This window comes from Prunus persica, chromosome G3 (genome assembly GCF_000346465.2).
Source record: "Prunus persica cultivar Lovell chromosome G3, Prunus_persica_NCBIv2, whole genome shotgun sequence".
In the NCBI taxonomy this organism is placed as follows: Eukaryota; Viridiplantae; Streptophyta; class Magnoliopsida; order Rosales; family Rosaceae; genus Prunus; species Prunus persica.
Genome location: NC_034011.1, coordinates 2,394,087 through 2,411,836, shown reverse-complemented (window position 1 = coordinate 2,411,836; position 17,750 = coordinate 2,394,087). Strand labels below are relative to the sequence as shown.

At 38.4% G+C, this 17,750-nt stretch overlaps 3 protein-coding genes across 4 annotated transcripts; all 3 read right to left on the bottom strand.

Annotated features, from left to right (window-relative positions):
- On the bottom strand, positions 1,227-3,812 carry LOC18783839. The gene is made up of 3 exons (XM_007216109.2): positions 2,150-3,812; positions 1,748-1,834; positions 1,227-1,633 (listed from the first exon to the last, which is right to left on the bottom strand). The coding sequence occupies exons 1-3, from the start codon at positions 2,702-2,704 to the stop codon at positions 1,571-1,573; spliced, it is 705 nt and encodes a 234-aa protein (XP_007216171.2). The 5' UTR covers positions 2,705-3,812; the 3' UTR covers positions 1,227-1,570.
- Positions 3,918-7,080, bottom strand: LOC18783672 (ethylene-responsive transcription factor RAP2-12). 2 transcript variants are annotated; one of them, XM_007215390.2, is made up of 3 exons: positions 6,656-7,079; positions 4,518-5,450; positions 3,918-4,405 (listed from the first exon to the last, which is right to left on the bottom strand). In XM_007215390.2, exons 1-2 carry the CDS (start codon positions 6,915-6,917, stop codon positions 4,564-4,566), a joined length of 1,149 nt encoding a protein of 382 aa, XP_007215452.1. In that variant the 5' UTR covers positions 6,918-7,079; the 3' UTR covers positions 3,918-4,405; positions 4,518-4,563. The 2 variants fall into 2 exon arrangements, 1 of the variants encoding a protein (XP_007215452.1); XR_002270706.1 differs by having other exon boundaries at positions 4,129-4,405; positions 4,514-5,450; positions 6,656-7,080.
- LOC18784492 (subtilisin-like protease SBT1.5) lies at positions 14,651-17,666 on the bottom strand. Its single transcript, XM_007216968.2, has one exon. It carries the CDS (start codon positions 17,339-17,341, stop codon positions 14,987-14,989), a length of 2,355 nt encoding a protein of 784 aa, XP_007217030.1. The 5' UTR covers positions 17,342-17,666; the 3' UTR covers positions 14,651-14,986.

Genomic DNA, 17,750 nt, shown 5'->3' with positions numbered 1-17,750 from the left:
ATACCATAAGGATATGGGAGGCCGAGGGTACATGCGGGCCAAGGCCTCCAAATTGGAAGGACCCTCCAATTTGTGTAAACGTCTATATATACATACGCATATTACTTTTAAAAAGTTAGGGCCAAGTGATATTTTATGCATTTTATAAAATTCTTATGTGAATTACATATTGTTATTTTCTGTTTAAGTTACAATTATGACTTTTTTTTTACTGAAGTTATAATTATGGTTTTGAGTTCATATAATTTCTTTTAACTTGCTCAAAAAATAAATCACATAAATATACATAAAGGGTAAAAGCTCACATTTTGGTGGTTTGTCTAAGACGACAAAACAATAGGACTCCCTATATGTGTATTTTAATGAATCATGCACATGTACATTTGACTTTGATTTAAAAGAATCGTTACAAGTTTCAAAAAAAGAAAAAATAAAGAATCGTAACAAATAAAGAATACATATTCTACATATATATATAGAATTCCCACATGGCCCAAACCTCAAACCAGTTGCTTAAAAAGTCTGTTTAATTTAAAATTGTACACTTTGATCTCGATTTCCCATCTGTTCTGTTCTAAAGAGCTAAGCTAGCTAGCTATCAACTATCATTTTGTTGTTTATGTAAAGATGTACCCTATCATAGCATCTAATTACAAATGTGGATTAACGTGGATGGAGGACTGCCTAATTATCCTTGCGTGTTGGCAACGTGTTGGCAAAGGCAAATAGCTAGCCTAAGGATTGAGACTTAATTATCTTTGGGTATTAGTGATTGATGTGAAAGATGCATGATTAGTAGTTGAATACTTGTGTGGCCCAAATAAAAAGTTTAATACGTTGAAGCGGGAAAATGTTTTCTTGTCAGACTATCTAATAATATAAGATGTTTATATTATCAAACTATGAATTTGAATCGTAAAATATTTATATTGTTAGATTATGAATCTGAACCATTTATTAAATGAGTTTTTACCAAGTAATTTATGCTAATAGTCGGGAAAGATAAAAGAGTATTCATATGGCAACATAAATTTGGGAAATAAGCATTACATATGAAGTATTCAAACTCACAAAAATTAAGTGGGCATAAATGTTCCCAAAGAGACAACAACAAAGGTAAATTTGGTAAGTGAGTTTTGCTCACTCAATAAAGAGCCAACCACAAAAAAACGAATATTACCTAATTGGTAAACAAACCCATCGAACAGCATTAATCTGGGACATGATTGGTCTGAAGAATAGTTGATTAGGTGTTCTCTAGATTTGAGATGAACCAAATCATCCAAAGTACATAGAATGGGGTCATATTGTGCCTTCCCATGAACATGTGAATATGCTTTCCAAACCCGCAAAAGCAAAAGACATCAAATTACATACACACTAAACCAATGAACGTCAAGCTCAGATAGGACATCTGTTACAGCTTATTACTTGGTTCTTGATTTCTTGCTCATTGAAATATCCCAGCGATTTTTTCAAGGAAAGAGATTGAATCTATTACGTTTTGGGTTTAATTTCAAAACTTTATTAAGTATATTTTGCTGACAATTGAAGTATATTTTTCCACCTCTCATATGTACAAAGCCAATGCGCAATTGATGAAGATGGTGTTGGGGTTGGTAGGAAAAGATGCCTGAAAAGAAGCTAGCTAGTTGTTAGAGTAGAATCATAATGGTGACGCAAAAATCATATACCATTGCCATAATTAAGGGAAAGAAACCATGTGATCAAGAGTGGTGAAACATACAGTGTGATGTTTAACTCCAATGGTGTGAACTTCATTTTTCATCGTAAGCTCTTTATAATCAATACTTATGTCACACTCCAGTGCAACCTACAAAAAAAAAAAAACACCGGGTGAAAAGAAGAAAAAAGGTTGAGATCTCCACTCAGAATCAGAGTTCGAATCCCGTCTCTCATTGCGCTAGACGCACAAAAAATAATCTCCCAACCACGCTTGGAATATAAGGGAATCAAATCAAGAAAAGAGTGTTTTCTTTCTTGATGAGACTTTCAATCCAATTCTGGTGAATGGGATTTATTCAACAACAAATATGGTTCATTTTGAGTTAGATAACTTGAAAGGCTTGAAATACTGGACACACGCTTAAACGCTTTAATTTTGACCAAATGATGAGATGCTACAAACCTTAATCTTCAACAAAATTATATGAAACACCCAGAGGTGAGCTCCAACATCGCCTACAATTTTCATTTGAAACATGTTTTTCCTTGAATCGTCTTGCAATGAAGCCTCTGCCACAATCTGGCTGACATTCAAACATGGAAACAGAACCCTTATTTCGACACTCACGTTGCTGCTGTGAGCAGGCTGAAGAAAGCCGGGAATCCGGATTGTTCCTATAGACAGTCCTCCATCCAAAACTTCAAGATGTGAAGGGCTATACCAGATGCCAACCTTGTTAGGATTTTGAGCATTCAGGGTCAATGTGATTGCTGATGAAAGAAACAGCGTTGAATCCGAATAGGCTTCGAGCGTATACAAATCCAAGCTTACAGTTTCGAGGGAAAAAACTGGCCTTTGGGGCTTCATGATGAAGATTACGATCAATGCAGCTACACCAAGAAAAACTATTGCTAGGGTAACAAACAAGAGGAGAAAGAAACTGCATCTTTTGAAAGAATACGCATGGCAGAGTTTTTGGCAACATAAGTAACTTGAGTTGTGCAATGAAACATCCATGGCGGATCATCATCATGTTGGTTTATGCTAATTGACTATACTATTATGTGATTTATTGATTGTTATATGCAAATACTTGTACAGGAAGGAGGAATTTGATGTCTTTCTTTCGACTGTAGTTTGTGTTATTCCGTTCTAAAGTGATACCAGGACCTTCACACAGGAAACTTGTAAAGCAAGGAAGCACTTTCTCAAACTTGCTTTTCAAGGGGAATTTTATGCTCTCCTAAGTCTCTTACAACCCCTCTTGTGAATTAGGGAAGACACTTACCTATAACGGGTTGACGTAACCCGTAGTCTACACCGGTCATCACCCAATTTAGTCACGTGATGAGTGAAATTATATCAACCCGGTGTATGTAAGTTTTCTCGAAACTGAAACGGCAGTAGGAACATTCTTTTAATTTTTGGCAGAGCAATCAGAACATATAATATTAGACTGATTTATTACCAGCCTGAAAGGTCATCCAAATGGCCAAATGGGGGCATTTCTATGTTTATTTGGTTTTTTATGTTGTGATTCTTCTAAAACACTCGCTTGGGTAGGTGAGGTGCCTCTCATTTACCATCAAAAGCTTGAGAAGCCAAAAGAGGTTGGTGTGGTAGGTACAACTTCCCTTGTATTCTAACCATTAGTTAATGATCCATGAAACTTAACCGGCTCTCATTACAGACTAACTAATTCAAACCCACATTTTTCAAAGGTCAAATCACAGCCGCCCAATCCCATCAACCTAGAGATCCACCAAATCAAAACCCACCACGGTCCCTCCCCTACCCAATTGGTCATTTGCCCTAGTTGCAAACTTTTTGCACGGAAACATGTGACTAAAGAAAGAGCCATCCAAATCACGCTGGGAGAATACATAGGGTGGTGCTAAAATGATGATGCTTCTCTTCTGCTATGCTTTTCTGCTACCCCCTCCTCTGAGTCCCATACTGATTTGTCTATTTCTTGGCTGGTGATGCTATATATATATATATATATATATATATATATGTATGAAGGCAGATGACACACAAATCCATCAGCCTACCGCCACGTGTCTGTCGTATACTTTCAAAATTTAACCGTTCATGAGAGAGAGAACATGTGGCAGACATGCAAAAACACTCTTCACATGGCTGAGGCATATGGCAAACCATAAAACCTGGAGGCCACAGCCAATTCCATGCCACTTGCATAAGCTAATATCATAATATACTCCAGATATCTGAGAAAAGTTTCCCCACATACTCTAAATTATTAACAGAAATGGCAGGGTCTTTTGGTAATTCCGTCTTCCCAAGGTCAGATGTCAAAAACATCTTGTGGCCTTCACTACCAAGTCTACAACCACCAGAGGTCGATACAAAGAAGTTTAAGCTAAGAAACTAGTTGAGTTTTTTCTCCACAAAGATCCTAACACCAACAACGCAAAACATACGCAAAATTTGATGGCCTCTTATAAAAAGAAAGACCTAAATAAATTTAACGGAAGTTCACAATTACCAGGTTTCAGTATCATCCATCATAGCTCACTCACACAATGTCATGAATACAAACATCAAGTTCAGCAACCCAAATTCTAAGTCTTTGGAGGCGAAAGTAAACCTAATACCTATATGCTCTCCATAGACCATTGCTACGGCTTAAAATACTCCCCATACAAGCCTTATGCATGTTCAACAGCTTGCACTCCAAACCCAGAGAAAAGCATCCTGCAACCACAAGTAAAAAAGCAACCAGGATCTCTTTCTGAATAAAATGAGAGTGAACATGAAACAGAAAATTAAACAATGTAGAAGCTGACGCAGAATTGAACTCACTAACATGTAGCTTTATTTACATAAAATAGAATGTATGGGGAAAAGTTCGCTCAGAAACCTCCCCCAATCAGGTCATCGAAGCTCCAAAAGTCCACTGAGTTGCCACCATCCTGAGTTGCATCTGTGCTGAGGAAGGCGTCCACTGAAGCATCCCAGCTCCCATCAAGATATGGCGTCTGAAAGTACTTCATCTCAAAAGCTGAGAGCTCATCAGTCAGTGTCTTTCCTGCATTATCCTGAACAGGCACCAGATCCTCTGGGTTAGACTTCAGTTTCTTCGTTGGGCTAGCATCCTCCAGAAACAGTGAGTCATCACTTTCTTCCATAACACATGAAAGAACAGATGATATTTCTGGAGTCTTTGAACCTTGTTCTCCCCAGCCAAAGTCAGAACAATCAAAAGAATTGCTTCCCTGATCAGAGCTGAAATACAGCGGGACAGCATCGGATGGGGTAGAGGATTTCAGCGCAACATCCTCATTGGCCGGGAAGGTGGACATAAACCCAAAGTTATTAGTTGCTGGCTTTTCATCCAGAAAACCCATAGCATTGTAGTAGTCCTGATTTGGGTCATTCACAAAATTGATATTCTGGTTCAGGTTAGGCTGAACGGCATTCGTGTTTGTCTTGGGTAGCATTTTCTGAGGATTTGCCTTGACAGAACGCTTTGCAGAAGATCGTGGGGTTTCATCAGGGAAATTAACCTTGGCTTTCTTGCCACGAATTCTACGTGCCTCGGAATCATAAGCCCTTGCAGCTTCTTCTGCAGTGTTGAAAGTTCCAAGCCAAACCCGGACCCCTTTCCTTGGGTCTCGGATCTCTGCAGCCCACTTACCCCATGGGCGCTGGCGAATTCCCCTGTACTGGTTCTTCCTCTTTCTCTTTGCAGATTTCTCAGCCTGCCCATTGAACTCCACTAATTTCACAGTCGTAGAGCCTTCAATAATTGGAAGAAGAAATATATCAAAGACAAGGAAAAAATACACTAAGGAAGTTCATTAATCTTCTTCGATGTAAATCACACGAAAAAAAAAAACTCATGTATTGATCAAAAGGATTCAGAACATGTTTAGGTACACAGCCATAAGGATTCAAAGAGAAAAACCTTCACTCCATCACCTATGACCCCAAGAAAAAAATGAAAACAAACGCCTGGATCATAGTTATACCAGATGCGATCTGATACAATATGAAAAAGGAAAAAAGCTTAATATTATCGCATATGACAAAGATATTGACAAGAAGAAACTGTGATCTCTTCATATGCTACAAGCATGATCATCACATGACATAAAAAGCAGAATAACTTGACAGGACATAAGGTATAACAAGCAACTAGTAACTTTTACAAATAAAAATATAAATTATCGAAGGAAAAAATGAAGATATCATCTCCTACGGATCAATAGAAATATATTCCGGATTTGACTATGGAAATTCCAGTTCACTATGGATCCCAGCCTGATATTTGATTATTTGCAAAATCGACCATAAACCAAATATTATTCCATTACTAGCTAGAGATAATTCACAAAAATTGAGAATTCCTACAAATATTATTTTAAGAACAATGAAAATCTACAGTGATGATTCCTTACATAAAAATTCTATTTTCCCCCTCCCTAAAAATTAATAAACAAAAAGTAATTGATCAAAATCATACAAGGTCACCAAGATCTTTCCCTACCCACCTAACAAATACCTAATCAAATTTTAAAAAAAAAAATTATTAAAACAAACTTCTTTTCTAAAGCGATCAGCTTACACATACTCAAAATTACACATCTATAATTTTTTTAACAAGCAAAAAAAGCTGTTTGCTATAGAACAATAACAAAACTAAATAGAAATTTTATTCAAAACAAAATTTACTCAGAACATTCAGTCACTTTGAAGCCACAAAATTTCATCAATTAAATCGGAAAATATTTATAAACAAAAAAATATATATTACTATCTAATCCATGAGCAGAAAAATCAGCAACTCAATTTTCGTATGAAACAAAATAATCCAACAGATTGAATCACCAGACTTTAAACCAAAAACCCAATACATGCATCACAGAATCAATCAATACACACAACAAACACACAAATGATGTAAATGCTCAAGAAACAACGACGATAAGAGGTAAGGCTTACCACGAGCAGAAGAGGGCTTTCCAGCAGAGAAAGCAGAGGGCTTGGCCTCAACCATTTCATCATCTTCGTCCACATCAGACTCGTCCTTGAATTCCTGGAAATCAGCCTCGAAGTCGTGGTCTAAGTCAATGATTTCGGGCCTGAGAGGCTTCGAGAACCGCTTATCCGAACTGGGTTTTTTGAGATCGGGCCAGAGGTAGTCAGCGGTGAGCCGGGACCGAGTCGGCGCTATGAAATCGGATATTATAGCACCTCCACACATTTTTGCTGTTTCTCAGAGGACTTTGCAGCTGGAAAAGGTGTCGGAAAATCGAAAAGCTGGGATTTTTCAGACTAAAATGTATACGACTGGTTTTGTGTTTTGGAAACGAAGCGAGTTAAAAGAGAAATGCTTTTGTTATTTTCTTCTGAGTAAATTGAGGGTTTTAAGGTTTTTATATATATTTTCTTGCGCGCAAAGGACCGGGGCGGATGATTCTTTTACTTTCTTGCCCTTGTTTAACGCGGAGATTTACATATGCCGCTGCTTTTGTTCTCCGGAGCGCCCTTCTGTGATGCTTTTGAATTTACCGCTGCTCTTTTACTGGCCTCTGAAAATACAAAATAGAAAGCAAAAGTAGCAGATGAATTTTTGGGATTTATGAGGATGATTTTTATTTTTTATTTTTACTTCAGGAACTATTTATTGATCATGGTCATTTCAAATTTATTCCCGATTCTTTACCAAAACTATATTCTATTCTATTAACGTTCTCACTCAAATGAAAGGTAAATTTGAACTTGTTATGGTGTTTTAGTTTTAAATAAGAAATCTATGAAAGGGAGTTCATCAAAAAAATAGAAATTTTTGTGCGTGTTCGTATTGCATTGGACATTTGTAGACATGTACAACTTTGTGTGCGCCGGTATATTCTTTGGAATTTTCGGAGGTAAATATATCAAATCTACTTTTATTTCTGATTACATCATGTACCAATAAATGCTCATAACTACTAAAGTTATAAGTCTTTGCACTTGCGTAATTATAATGACAGGATGAGTTTTGAAGTTGCGTATTTATGATTGTCATCGAATTTTTACAGTACTTCATATTTTTAAAGAAAATTTCTCCGTATGAAATAAGTAATTATGTACATAAAGAAAATGACATTTTTGTTAACGTTAGTCGTTCTTACGTATAGAACATCCTATAATTGGTCTCCTTTATTAATCGGTGTAAGTGTGTATTAACTCTTGAGAAAGTAATAATGATGTTCAGTCATTGCATAATACAGAGATAGGTTGGAACTTGGCAAAAACATAGAGCTATGGCATCTCTCGCCTTTTGAAGTTTTCCATTGTTAAATTTGGCTTCAGAGGTCATTAAAAACCTCAGATATTGTCACAGCCACTTTGTGGAATGTGGAAGAAAATCTGACGAATTTTGTATAAAAAAGAATTTCATCATTATTTACACCTATCAAAGCTTTTCCCAACTTTTTTGGTAGAAATTACCTGACAATATCTTATATGCTTCAAATAAATAAAAATTAAATAAAATTAGTAAGAGTGAAATTTTATCATAAAATGTTTCGATGTTATTATTAGTGGAACCACTCATTATATGTTGTATTTTATCTTGTCAAATTTCTGGTGTGAGACTTTTTACATTCTTCAACAAATACGATGACTCTCAATTGTATATTCGGATTTAATTAGAGGTAAATTACTTTAATAACCTCCTATATTATTATTTTAAAAAAGTGGATTCTCAAGATTAGGTAGCAAAAATTTGGAGGATTTATTACCTTTCGTGGGCCTTATTTATTGAGATAGCTAGCAAGAACTCTTTGGGTATATATATCTTACCTAACTTTCATAAGTCCACCTCTATGAGGAGGACTGGTTTACCTTTACCCTATTTTGACCGGAAATCATTGAAATGTTTGAACCACACCTAACTTTTCTTGAATTCACGAGTTTCACAAAATCAAGTCCATTTTTATTTCCTTGCCATTTCATTTCAAACAGTGACGTCGTTTTGACATCTTAATTAATGAGAAATTATAATCCGTGCATGCGTAAGCCACTGATTTATCATATGATTTTCTGGACTCAACATAAGAAACCTTTGTACGTACGTGTTGGTCAAAAACAGAAGAAACCGTGTCAACAACACATGTTCTGTGGCCGGAAATCAGAAACGTGCACATTTTGCAAAGTGCTTTGATCACTAGAAACCCTTTCTTGACTTCTAAACAAAATTACTTTTATTATAAGTTGCGACATGTGTTATTTCTTCACCTCACTTTAAACACGACATTAAAAACTTTTCGTTTGTTCGCTATCCGATCTAGAATTTTCGTACATATCAACGACTTTCAATCATTAATTAATGTAATATGTATTGTGAGATTTATATCAATTAACTACGGACAATTATTTTAAAATCGTTAAACAGCTAACCTCTCAATACTAGTCATGTGTTCAACTTATATATCATGGTATATACCTTGAATCATGCTTATGTTCTTCATGAATTTCTCCAATCATGATATGTCGGATAGCTCCAGGTCATGTTTACAACAGTTGTAAGCAGAATTTCTGTCTCAATTTTACACCATCGATCTGTCGTGACGTAATTGCTGGATCAATCTGTTTGTTGACCAGTTACCCACCACTGTAAAAAAAAACTCAGAAGAGCAACATGGCAATCATCAAATTCATACACAGAAGAGGGGTGAAATGGGAAGGGGAAAAATACTACTGTTTTACCGCGGTAATTTCAAAAGTTACTGTACATGGTGAGGTCTCTCTCAAGTTGTGTGAATGGGTTAAAAAGTGAAAATATTTAATATAAGCAACGGAGGAAAGGAGGTTCATGCATCAGAATATGGTGCAATTAAACGAGGAATGAAAAAGATAAGGAAAAAACTAAGCGACAAATCTTAAAAGAAATGAGTGGGACCCTTATTCGGCGTGGGACTTTTTTTTTGGGTCGAATGGGATATATCACAATGATAGATATTTAATCGATAGTTTTGTGAGGCTCATTACGCATTGTATTTAGACGAGAGTCTCGTTTCTTTGAAAATGATGTAAGACAAACCTTTTTCTATAACTTGGTTGACGTGCAGTTGTATTATTTTGCCAATTTATAAGCAATTCTTTCATGGTCCAACTTGCTTGGGTGCCTATTACTGCATATGTAGTAGTAAACACATTTCTACCAAAGTGGGATGTGGAACACTTCTACACGATTTTGCAATGGATGCTGTAATTATGATTAAGTTTGATTAAGTATGTGATTCATGCACAAATTTTTAACCTTCTAATAGGAAGTTAAACTCTTTTTTTTTAGGGTCCGATAATTGGGTTTTGTTTTGTTGAAAAATTATGAGATAGTATACTAGATATAAAGGGACAATAAACTAGCTACAAAGTGCTATTATAATTACGAAGAAATTTAACATCAATATTAAGACAATTTAGTGAGTCTTTACTAACAATCACGCAGCCGAATAAACTATAATATAGGCATTCTAACTAAGATTGCAAATCAAAAAGAGATAAGACTTAGAAAAACCAAACCTAAACAATAAAAATAAGAACTCTCATAAAAAATATGTGAAAAGTTTTCACAAATGAGAGGTGAAAAGTTTTCACAAATGAAAAGTGAAAACTACATAAAAAAACCCCAAAGAGAGTTTTTGCGACTTATTCTAAAAATAAAGAAACTAAATCAGTCGGATTATAACTATGTTGTCATAAAGCCAATTCATTGTCCGTAAACACCAAAAGATAACAGATATGCACCGATTGACTATCATCTTTGACAAATATAGCAGATACATCGAAAAAAACGTTCATGAGATAATTGAGTTTAAAGTAGTTTAAACTTTAAAATATGTTCTGCAAATGATCTTATCTTATCCACACCTTTTGATGTAAATCAAGTTTTGTCACATGCTATCACTATTTTTATTTGTTTGTTGCTAAACAAAACGCATTTGCAGCTTTTTGTCCCATTCTGTCCCCCATTCCTCTTAATCAAGTGAGCCTAGAAATTTAATTGCCGACTAAGCGTCCTCTCCAACGTTTGAGTAAACAAATTAAGATATTATTCTGATGATTTTATATTAACATATACTAATACTTGTGGGACGGATCCAAGAAGGTTCAGGAGGGTGGTGAGGTGGAAGAGGAGCTTGTGCTCTACACTCTTTCATGATTCACTTATTGACATTTGGTTTTTTATTTTATTTAATAAATATTCTTTGGGATATATAATAATAATTACTAGGTAGAACCATTAGTACGTACTACCATATTATATACAAAAAATCTTAAATCAAGTGGCCAAGTGGAGGATCTTCTCTGTTCCTCCTCATCCACAAAACCTAGCTGTCTTCTATTCAAAAAGTGCAAAACCAATTTTAAGTTTTTTTTCCTTAATTTCTTTTGCTATGAGTTCATCATCTTTATGCGTAGAGTAAGTGTATTGTGAAGAGTAGTCATTAAATGATAAATTCTCAAAATAGTTTTGCATATAGTTGTTAACATGTCATCTATATGGATCCGAGATTAGTTGAAGTTGTCCATATAGCGCTATTTTCAATATTTATCAATATTATCTCAATATTTTGGCCATGTTGTTGAAGCTTGTGAGAAATTATCGACGTCGATATTTTTTGATAATATCGAGGATATTATTGATAATTATACAATATGTGTATAAATATGTTTCAAAATATCCTACGCCTGAAAAAATGATAATATCATTGATATTTCATCGATATTTTAGACTTTGCTGATGATGGATGCTTAGGGCTTTTAATTAGTTTAAATAAACTTAAAGGGTGTACTAGGTCAGAAGAAATATAAAGAATTGCCATTTTATCAAAACCACAACCAAAACCAAAGCCAAAATCGAAAACAAAAACCAGAAACCAAAACCAAAACCAAAGCCGAAATCAAAACCGAAAACAAAAACCAAAAACCAAAACCAAAACCAAAGCTATGCAAATTTTATAGTCATTTAAAGTTACGACCTTGAACAAATGACAAAACTTAACACATAATCACATGATTAGTTTAATCCCAACTGGGAATAATCTTGTGTACATTTTTAAAAAAAAATCTTTAAATTGGTACCACTTGAAGACAAGTTGTCGACCAAGTTGAAATATTACATTGCATAAAATATACCTCATAACATAGTGAATTCAAGTTATTTGGCTTTACCCATAAAGACAAGAAGGAATTCCATGCATCTATTATGTATACTATTTCAAGACTAGGAGTGGCCACCATGTCATCCATGTCACGCTAATTTGGGAAAGGATTCTCTCTCTCTCTCTCTCTCTCTCTCTCTCTCAAGCAATAATTATTCTTTTAGAATTGAGGCAAAAAATATATATATTTAAATTATTTTCTTCAATTTATATCAAGGTAGAGAAATCATTAGAAAAAATTATTTCTATTGAGTCGGTGGTCATTTACTGTTACGCATTTAGACACGGGGAAGGGTTAGCTTCCAAGTTTGTAACAACCATGAACAATATTAGGTCATCGTTACGTCTGCCGATCTCTCACATCCAAAAATCCTGCAATTTAAAGTTGTTTTCCCCGGAATACCATGCATATAAAGATTTTCCTTTTCAGTTTCTTCATTTTGATATCGCATTCTTACCCAAACGAAGGAACTTTTGATTCTATCCAACACGCATTGTTTACATATACTAATAACATGTATCTAGAGTTTATCGCAACATACGAAAGTACGGATCGTGAGATTTTTTGACTATTCCGAAAAGAATAGACATGGAGTTTTAGACTTGCCCTATCAAGTCTGGTTTGGCTTTAGCTTATCGGGTGCTGTGAAATTATAGCTATATGGACCACTTTGATTCGTCATCGCACTCACACACATGCAAGAGGGTCTTGTAGTCGAAGTAAGCAACGTGCATATATCTTTCATGTCATTTTCTTCAACCGATTAGGGTACTTCATTTGGCGTTTGGCAAAGATGATGTCAAATTTTAGAGCTGGAGGTGACTGGTGAAGAAAATGATGCTACGTACACAAACTCACAATATATTTTGTCATCTCCCAAGGGACAAACGTTAGGTGTGACCTCAGATGATCAGGTGGCCTGCATTTTGACGTCGGCTGGGAGAATCATGCTTTTGATTTTTAATCGTACTCTATGTCTTCTAAATTTTCTCATTCAACAGTCAAAGATTAGTAACAAGTCAAATTGGGCACACTTTGAAACCCTTTTATTTTTATTTTATTACTTGGCCTGCTCACCAAATGTTAGGCCCATTTTCCATGAAGGGGCTTTGGGTGTCTTTAGGTGGGCAAGGCAAAACATCACCCCAACTCATAACCACAGAGCTTTAGTAGGGCAGCTATCTCTACCCAGGCCTTTTCGTTGTCCAAAGTCAGTTGGGCCACAATATTACTTGAAACCCAAATACTTTTTCGTAGCGGTAGTTATCTCCATTTAGTTAAAACAAGTCATAATGTTCAAATCTTAAGTTAAAAAATTCAATATGTACACCCAATCCATGTCCGTACAAGTAAATCCAACATGTAGAGACGGTAACGAGTACGACGCAGCAGGGCTGAATTTGTTATTTTCGTCGCTACTCGTCTAAAACCATTGTACATTTTTTCAATTTGTTTCCTTGACATAACCATCTTGTATTATTACAACAAAGAAGTAGAAAAATATTACAACCACAAACACATAATGTGTTCATAACTATTCCTGTCCCCATTAGGTGTAACCATGTAAAAGGCTCGCGGAATTGGCGGGGAAATTGCGATCCCAAACGAAGTCACATGTTCCATCAAACAACAAAACAAGAAATTGAGAAAAAGGAAGAGAAACGTGAAGTGACTAGCTTCCACAAAACCTAGCTAGTGTAGTGAGACATGTGAATCTGACCACCGATGCATGCCCCACGTTACGTAAGTCATATCTGGCAGGAAGGAAAATGCCTCTGCAATTTATGGACTATGCTATCCTTGAATTCTAATAATGGGAGAGGCGTCGGAAAGCATTGGTCCCTCCAATATGTAAAGTCAGCTTGCAACTTGCCCTTGCAAAGTTGCACCTTGTGAATCAAACTTGACAGAATAGATTGGCCAAGACAATGCCTGTAATTTCTACATCAGGGGTGCCTAGGGTGGTTGGATTCTTAGAACAAGCCAAGACATGTGTGCTGCCTGGCCTGTCTCTCCAAATGCGATAGCCAAGATTGAGATCGTAGTTTGGGTTTTTGTTGTTGTTCTTCTATTTAAGGAGATCTACACAAATGAATTAGTTAAATGATGAATATCACGGATAATTTTACGAATACACGTAATAAAATTGTGATTTAAAAAAAAAGGGGACATCATGATTTTATGAGCAAAGTAAAACAAAATATCAACTGCTAAACACCGTGTTATAATGGTCAATAAATTTAAAAAATTTTCCTAATAAGTGACACTTTCCAGCTAATAAGTTGCTTTTGACAAACGGATTAATTAACTTTTTGCATAAACTTGTACGCGGATAGATCCTGATGTTATTGCTTGTGTTTTATAGCTAAAAGCATCGGGTAGGACGTCAAATTGTCAATGGATTGAGATTGAGAGGTAATAAAGTTTAAACTAAATCAAGTGGAAACTTAAAAGGGGATTCCAAAAAGCCTTGATTATTTAGATTTGCATGAGGTCAATTTGATCTTGCAAAAAGCCTAGACAACTGGTTAGTTGGATCTTCTCATTAGGCATGCACATATTTCAAACACACTACACAATTTATGGGTTTTTAATCATGAATAATATACCATTTTATATCATAATTTCACCCATCAAGAAAGTAGTTTGTCTGATTTGCAGATTTAGTCCAGAAAACGCCATGTCGTTGCTTCAAGTACCCCACATGATTCTTCTTGTCTAATGATTGTCATTAGCTCAGTGTTTACGTGCAGAAAGAAACTTTGACAACAGAATCATATTGCAGGAAACAAAATCATATGCTTCACAAATCTTACTTATAAACTAATCAGAACGATTTAGAGATCAACAAATATACATTAAAGACTACAAAACAAAAACCATCCCTTTTTTTTTTTTTTTTTTTCGTTCTACAAACGTTTTCGCTTCTTAAACTTACAACAAACAACCAAACCCCACCAGTTTTCTGGAGTCGAAAACCTTCAAAGTACACATTCTCATTATACATACATATTTATATAGAGAGAGAGATAAGTTATGACTTTTGTAACAAGGTCTAAGGAGCGCAAAATTCCTAAAACCCGAAACCCGAAACCCTAAACACACACATACAAACACCTAGAGAGGTTGTTGCATTGTCACAACCAAGGGGCTAGTCACAGTGTGCTTCCCATCAGACCAAACTATAGAACCACTCTTCACGCTAGTGCTACCAGGGGATAGCTTCACTGCCAAGGCTTGCACCCTCACAAGAAAACTTAACTTCTGCCCCACCCTCCTAAACGCAAGCTTCTCCGGCTCCACTGTCACCGTCATCCCTGCAGCCGGCTTAACCGTCACCTGATAAACCGAATTCGGCGTACCCACATTTGTCACGGTCCGAATAAAATGAGTAGACATCTTATGCTTTCCATACTGCTGAAACACCACAGACAAGGAGGGGTAATTTAAGTTGCCAGCATGCCCTGCCCTCTTAGCCCCATTGCAATTGGCAAACTTCCTAGTCACCACCTGGATGTTCTTAGTGGTATAATTGGAATTGCACAAGAAATCCACGTAATCGTAAGAGACAATGTCATAGACCAACCCCGGGTCCATTGCCTTTTGCGGGTGGACATGACCCGCCCCGAAGTCCATAACGCTGGAAGTGTTGCCGCTGGACTCGTCAAGCATGGTCTCACCCCGATTGTCCACGGTGTATGCCGTGGTCATCAGGGCGGATCTAATGGCGGCCGGGCTCCAATCTGGATGCGCCGCTTTCAACAGCGCCGCCAAGCCGGACACGTGTGGGCAAGCCATTGATGTTCCCGAGAGGATATTAAACTCCGTGTTTCTCTTATCCGAAGCCACGCCTGAGGGCCCGACTTTATCGGGCCAAGCCGCCAATATATTCAAGCCGGGCGCGATAACATCCGGCTTCAATATCTCCGGAGACTCCGGATTCGGCCCGCGGGCTGAAAACGACGCCACGACCGGCGCGGGCCGGACCCGGATCCGAGTCCCCTTGAACACAATTGTCGCTGTAGCTGGGGACTTAGACTTGGATGCGGCGATGTATCTCCTGATTTCGTCGCCCGTGGAGGCAGCCACAGCGGTGGCGGGTAACACGTGGCAGTCAGCTACTAGTCCTTCGCCGTCGAAAACCCCGTTCGCGAGTATCATACCAACGCCTCCGGCTTTCTTCACCACGTCACCTTTCGCGGCTCTTGAATTAATTCCTCTGTCGCAGACGACGATTTTCCCTTTTACTTGACTCAGAGAACCTTCTAGACACAGAGACGAGGAGTAGCCATCGCCGCCGACGCCGCCCGCGTAAACCAGCGGGTACATCCGACCCGGAGCGAGACCCGGCCCGGAATAGATGCTCATGCCCGGGATTATTCTGCCGTTCCCGAGCTTCACATCGGCCGGGAAGTCCCTGTCGATAGTTCCCGCGCCGACGGTTGTCACCCACGGTGCCACATTGGTGACAGTGAGCCCTCCGGGACCGCCGTTTCCGGCGGAGGCAGAGACGAAGACGCCGGAGTCCGAGGCTCCGTACGCGCCGATGGCTATGGCGTCGAGGTGGTAGGGGACGACGACGCCACCGACGCTGAGGGAAACGACGTCGCAGCCGTCTGCGACGGCGGCGTCGAACGCGGCGAGGATGTCGGAGTCGTAGCAGCCGGCACTCCAGCAGACCTTGTAGGCGGCAAGCCGGGCCTTGGGAGCCATTCCGGCGGCAACGCCCTTGGCGTAGCCGAGAGTGGACGCTGGGAAAACGTACCTCCCGGCAGCGATGGAGGCAGTGTGGGTCCCGTGGCCGTCGGAGTCGCGGGGGGAGCGGTACTCTGAGGTCTCATTCATTTTTCCGTTCGTGGACTCGAAGCCGGCGGAGAAGAAGCGAGCGCCGATAAGCTTGCGGTTGCAGATGGTGGCGGGGAAGTCTTTGCCGGCGACACACTGGCCTTTCCACTTGGAGGGGGTGGGGCCCAGGTCTCGGTCGTGGAATGACTTGCGTTCGGGCCAGATGCCGGTGTCGATGACTCCGATGACAAGGTCAGACCCGAAATCAGACTCCCTGAGGAGGGTACCGGCGGCGTCGGTGGAGCGGAGGCCGAGGAACTCGGGGGAGCGGGTGGTGTGGAGTTGGCGGACTTGCTCGGGGATAATGGCGGTGACGTGGTCAAGGGACTGAAGTGTCTGGGCTTGGGATGGGGAAAGCTTGGCAGAGAAGCCATGGAAGACAGTAGAGTAAGTGTGGAGGACGGTGGGGGCAGTGGCTTTATCAGAAGAAAGAGAGGAGAGAGAGGAAGAGTACCAGTCTTGGTGGGTTGGGAAAATGGAGGGTTTGGAGCTTGGCTGGACTTGGACTATGAAGGTCTTTGCAGCATTATTAACATTATTATTATTATTATCAGAAGAAGAAGAAGAAGAGGGTAAGTTGGAGAAGGAGAGTGAGATTATGAGGAGATAGAGAAGAGAGATAGCCATTGGAGAGAGAGAGAGAGAGAAATTGAGCTTGAGCTTGAGCTGCTGCTTCTTCTTCTTCTTCTTCTTATTGCTTATGGATGAAACACATTAATGAGTTTAATAATAAAAAGTGAAAAAAGAAGAGAGTGAGATTGGGTGGTGGTGGTCACACTCTATTTGGTACTTGATTTCATCACTTTGGTTTGGGTTTGATTCAAAATTCAATTGAAAATTGAATGCATTGTGTAAGTAGTATTGCAGACAGTGAGGTGGGAGAGAGAGAGAGAGAGGGTACAATTACAATCAATGTTTAGAGAGAGGGGGGGGGGGGGGAACTATATGGTCTATGTACTTATACAACTTTACTGTGTAGTTTTCATTGGTACAGGAAAGAAGAGGAGGAGATGGGTTTTTTGTAACTCTTTTGCTA

Bases quoted from the DNA above. Each gene is read 5' to 3' on its own strand.
- LOC18783839 (XM_007216109.2), bottom strand. From the start codon at position 2,704: ATGGATGTTTCATTGCACAACTCAAGTTACTTATGTTGCCAAAAACTC. The intron at 1,835-2,149 runs GTTTGTAGCATC...TTTTTTTTGTAG, and splicing joins TAATTTTGTTGAAGATTAAG to GTTGCACTGGAGTGTGACAT. The intron at 1,634-1,747 runs GTATGTTTCACC...GCTTCTTTTCAG, and splicing joins TTGGAGTTAAACATCACACT to GCATCTTTTCCTACCAACCC.
- LOC18783672 (XM_007215390.2), bottom strand. From the start codon at position 6,917: ATGTGTGGAGGTGCTATAATATCCGATTTCATAGCGCCGACTCGGTCC. The intron at 5,451-6,655 runs GTAAGCCTTACC...CAATTATTGAAG, and splicing joins AAAGCCCTCTTCTGCTCGTG to GCTCTACGACTGTGAAATTA.
- LOC18784492 (XM_007216968.2), bottom strand. From the start codon at position 17,341: ATGGCTATCTCTCTTCTCTATCTCCTCATAATCTCACTCTCCTTCTCC.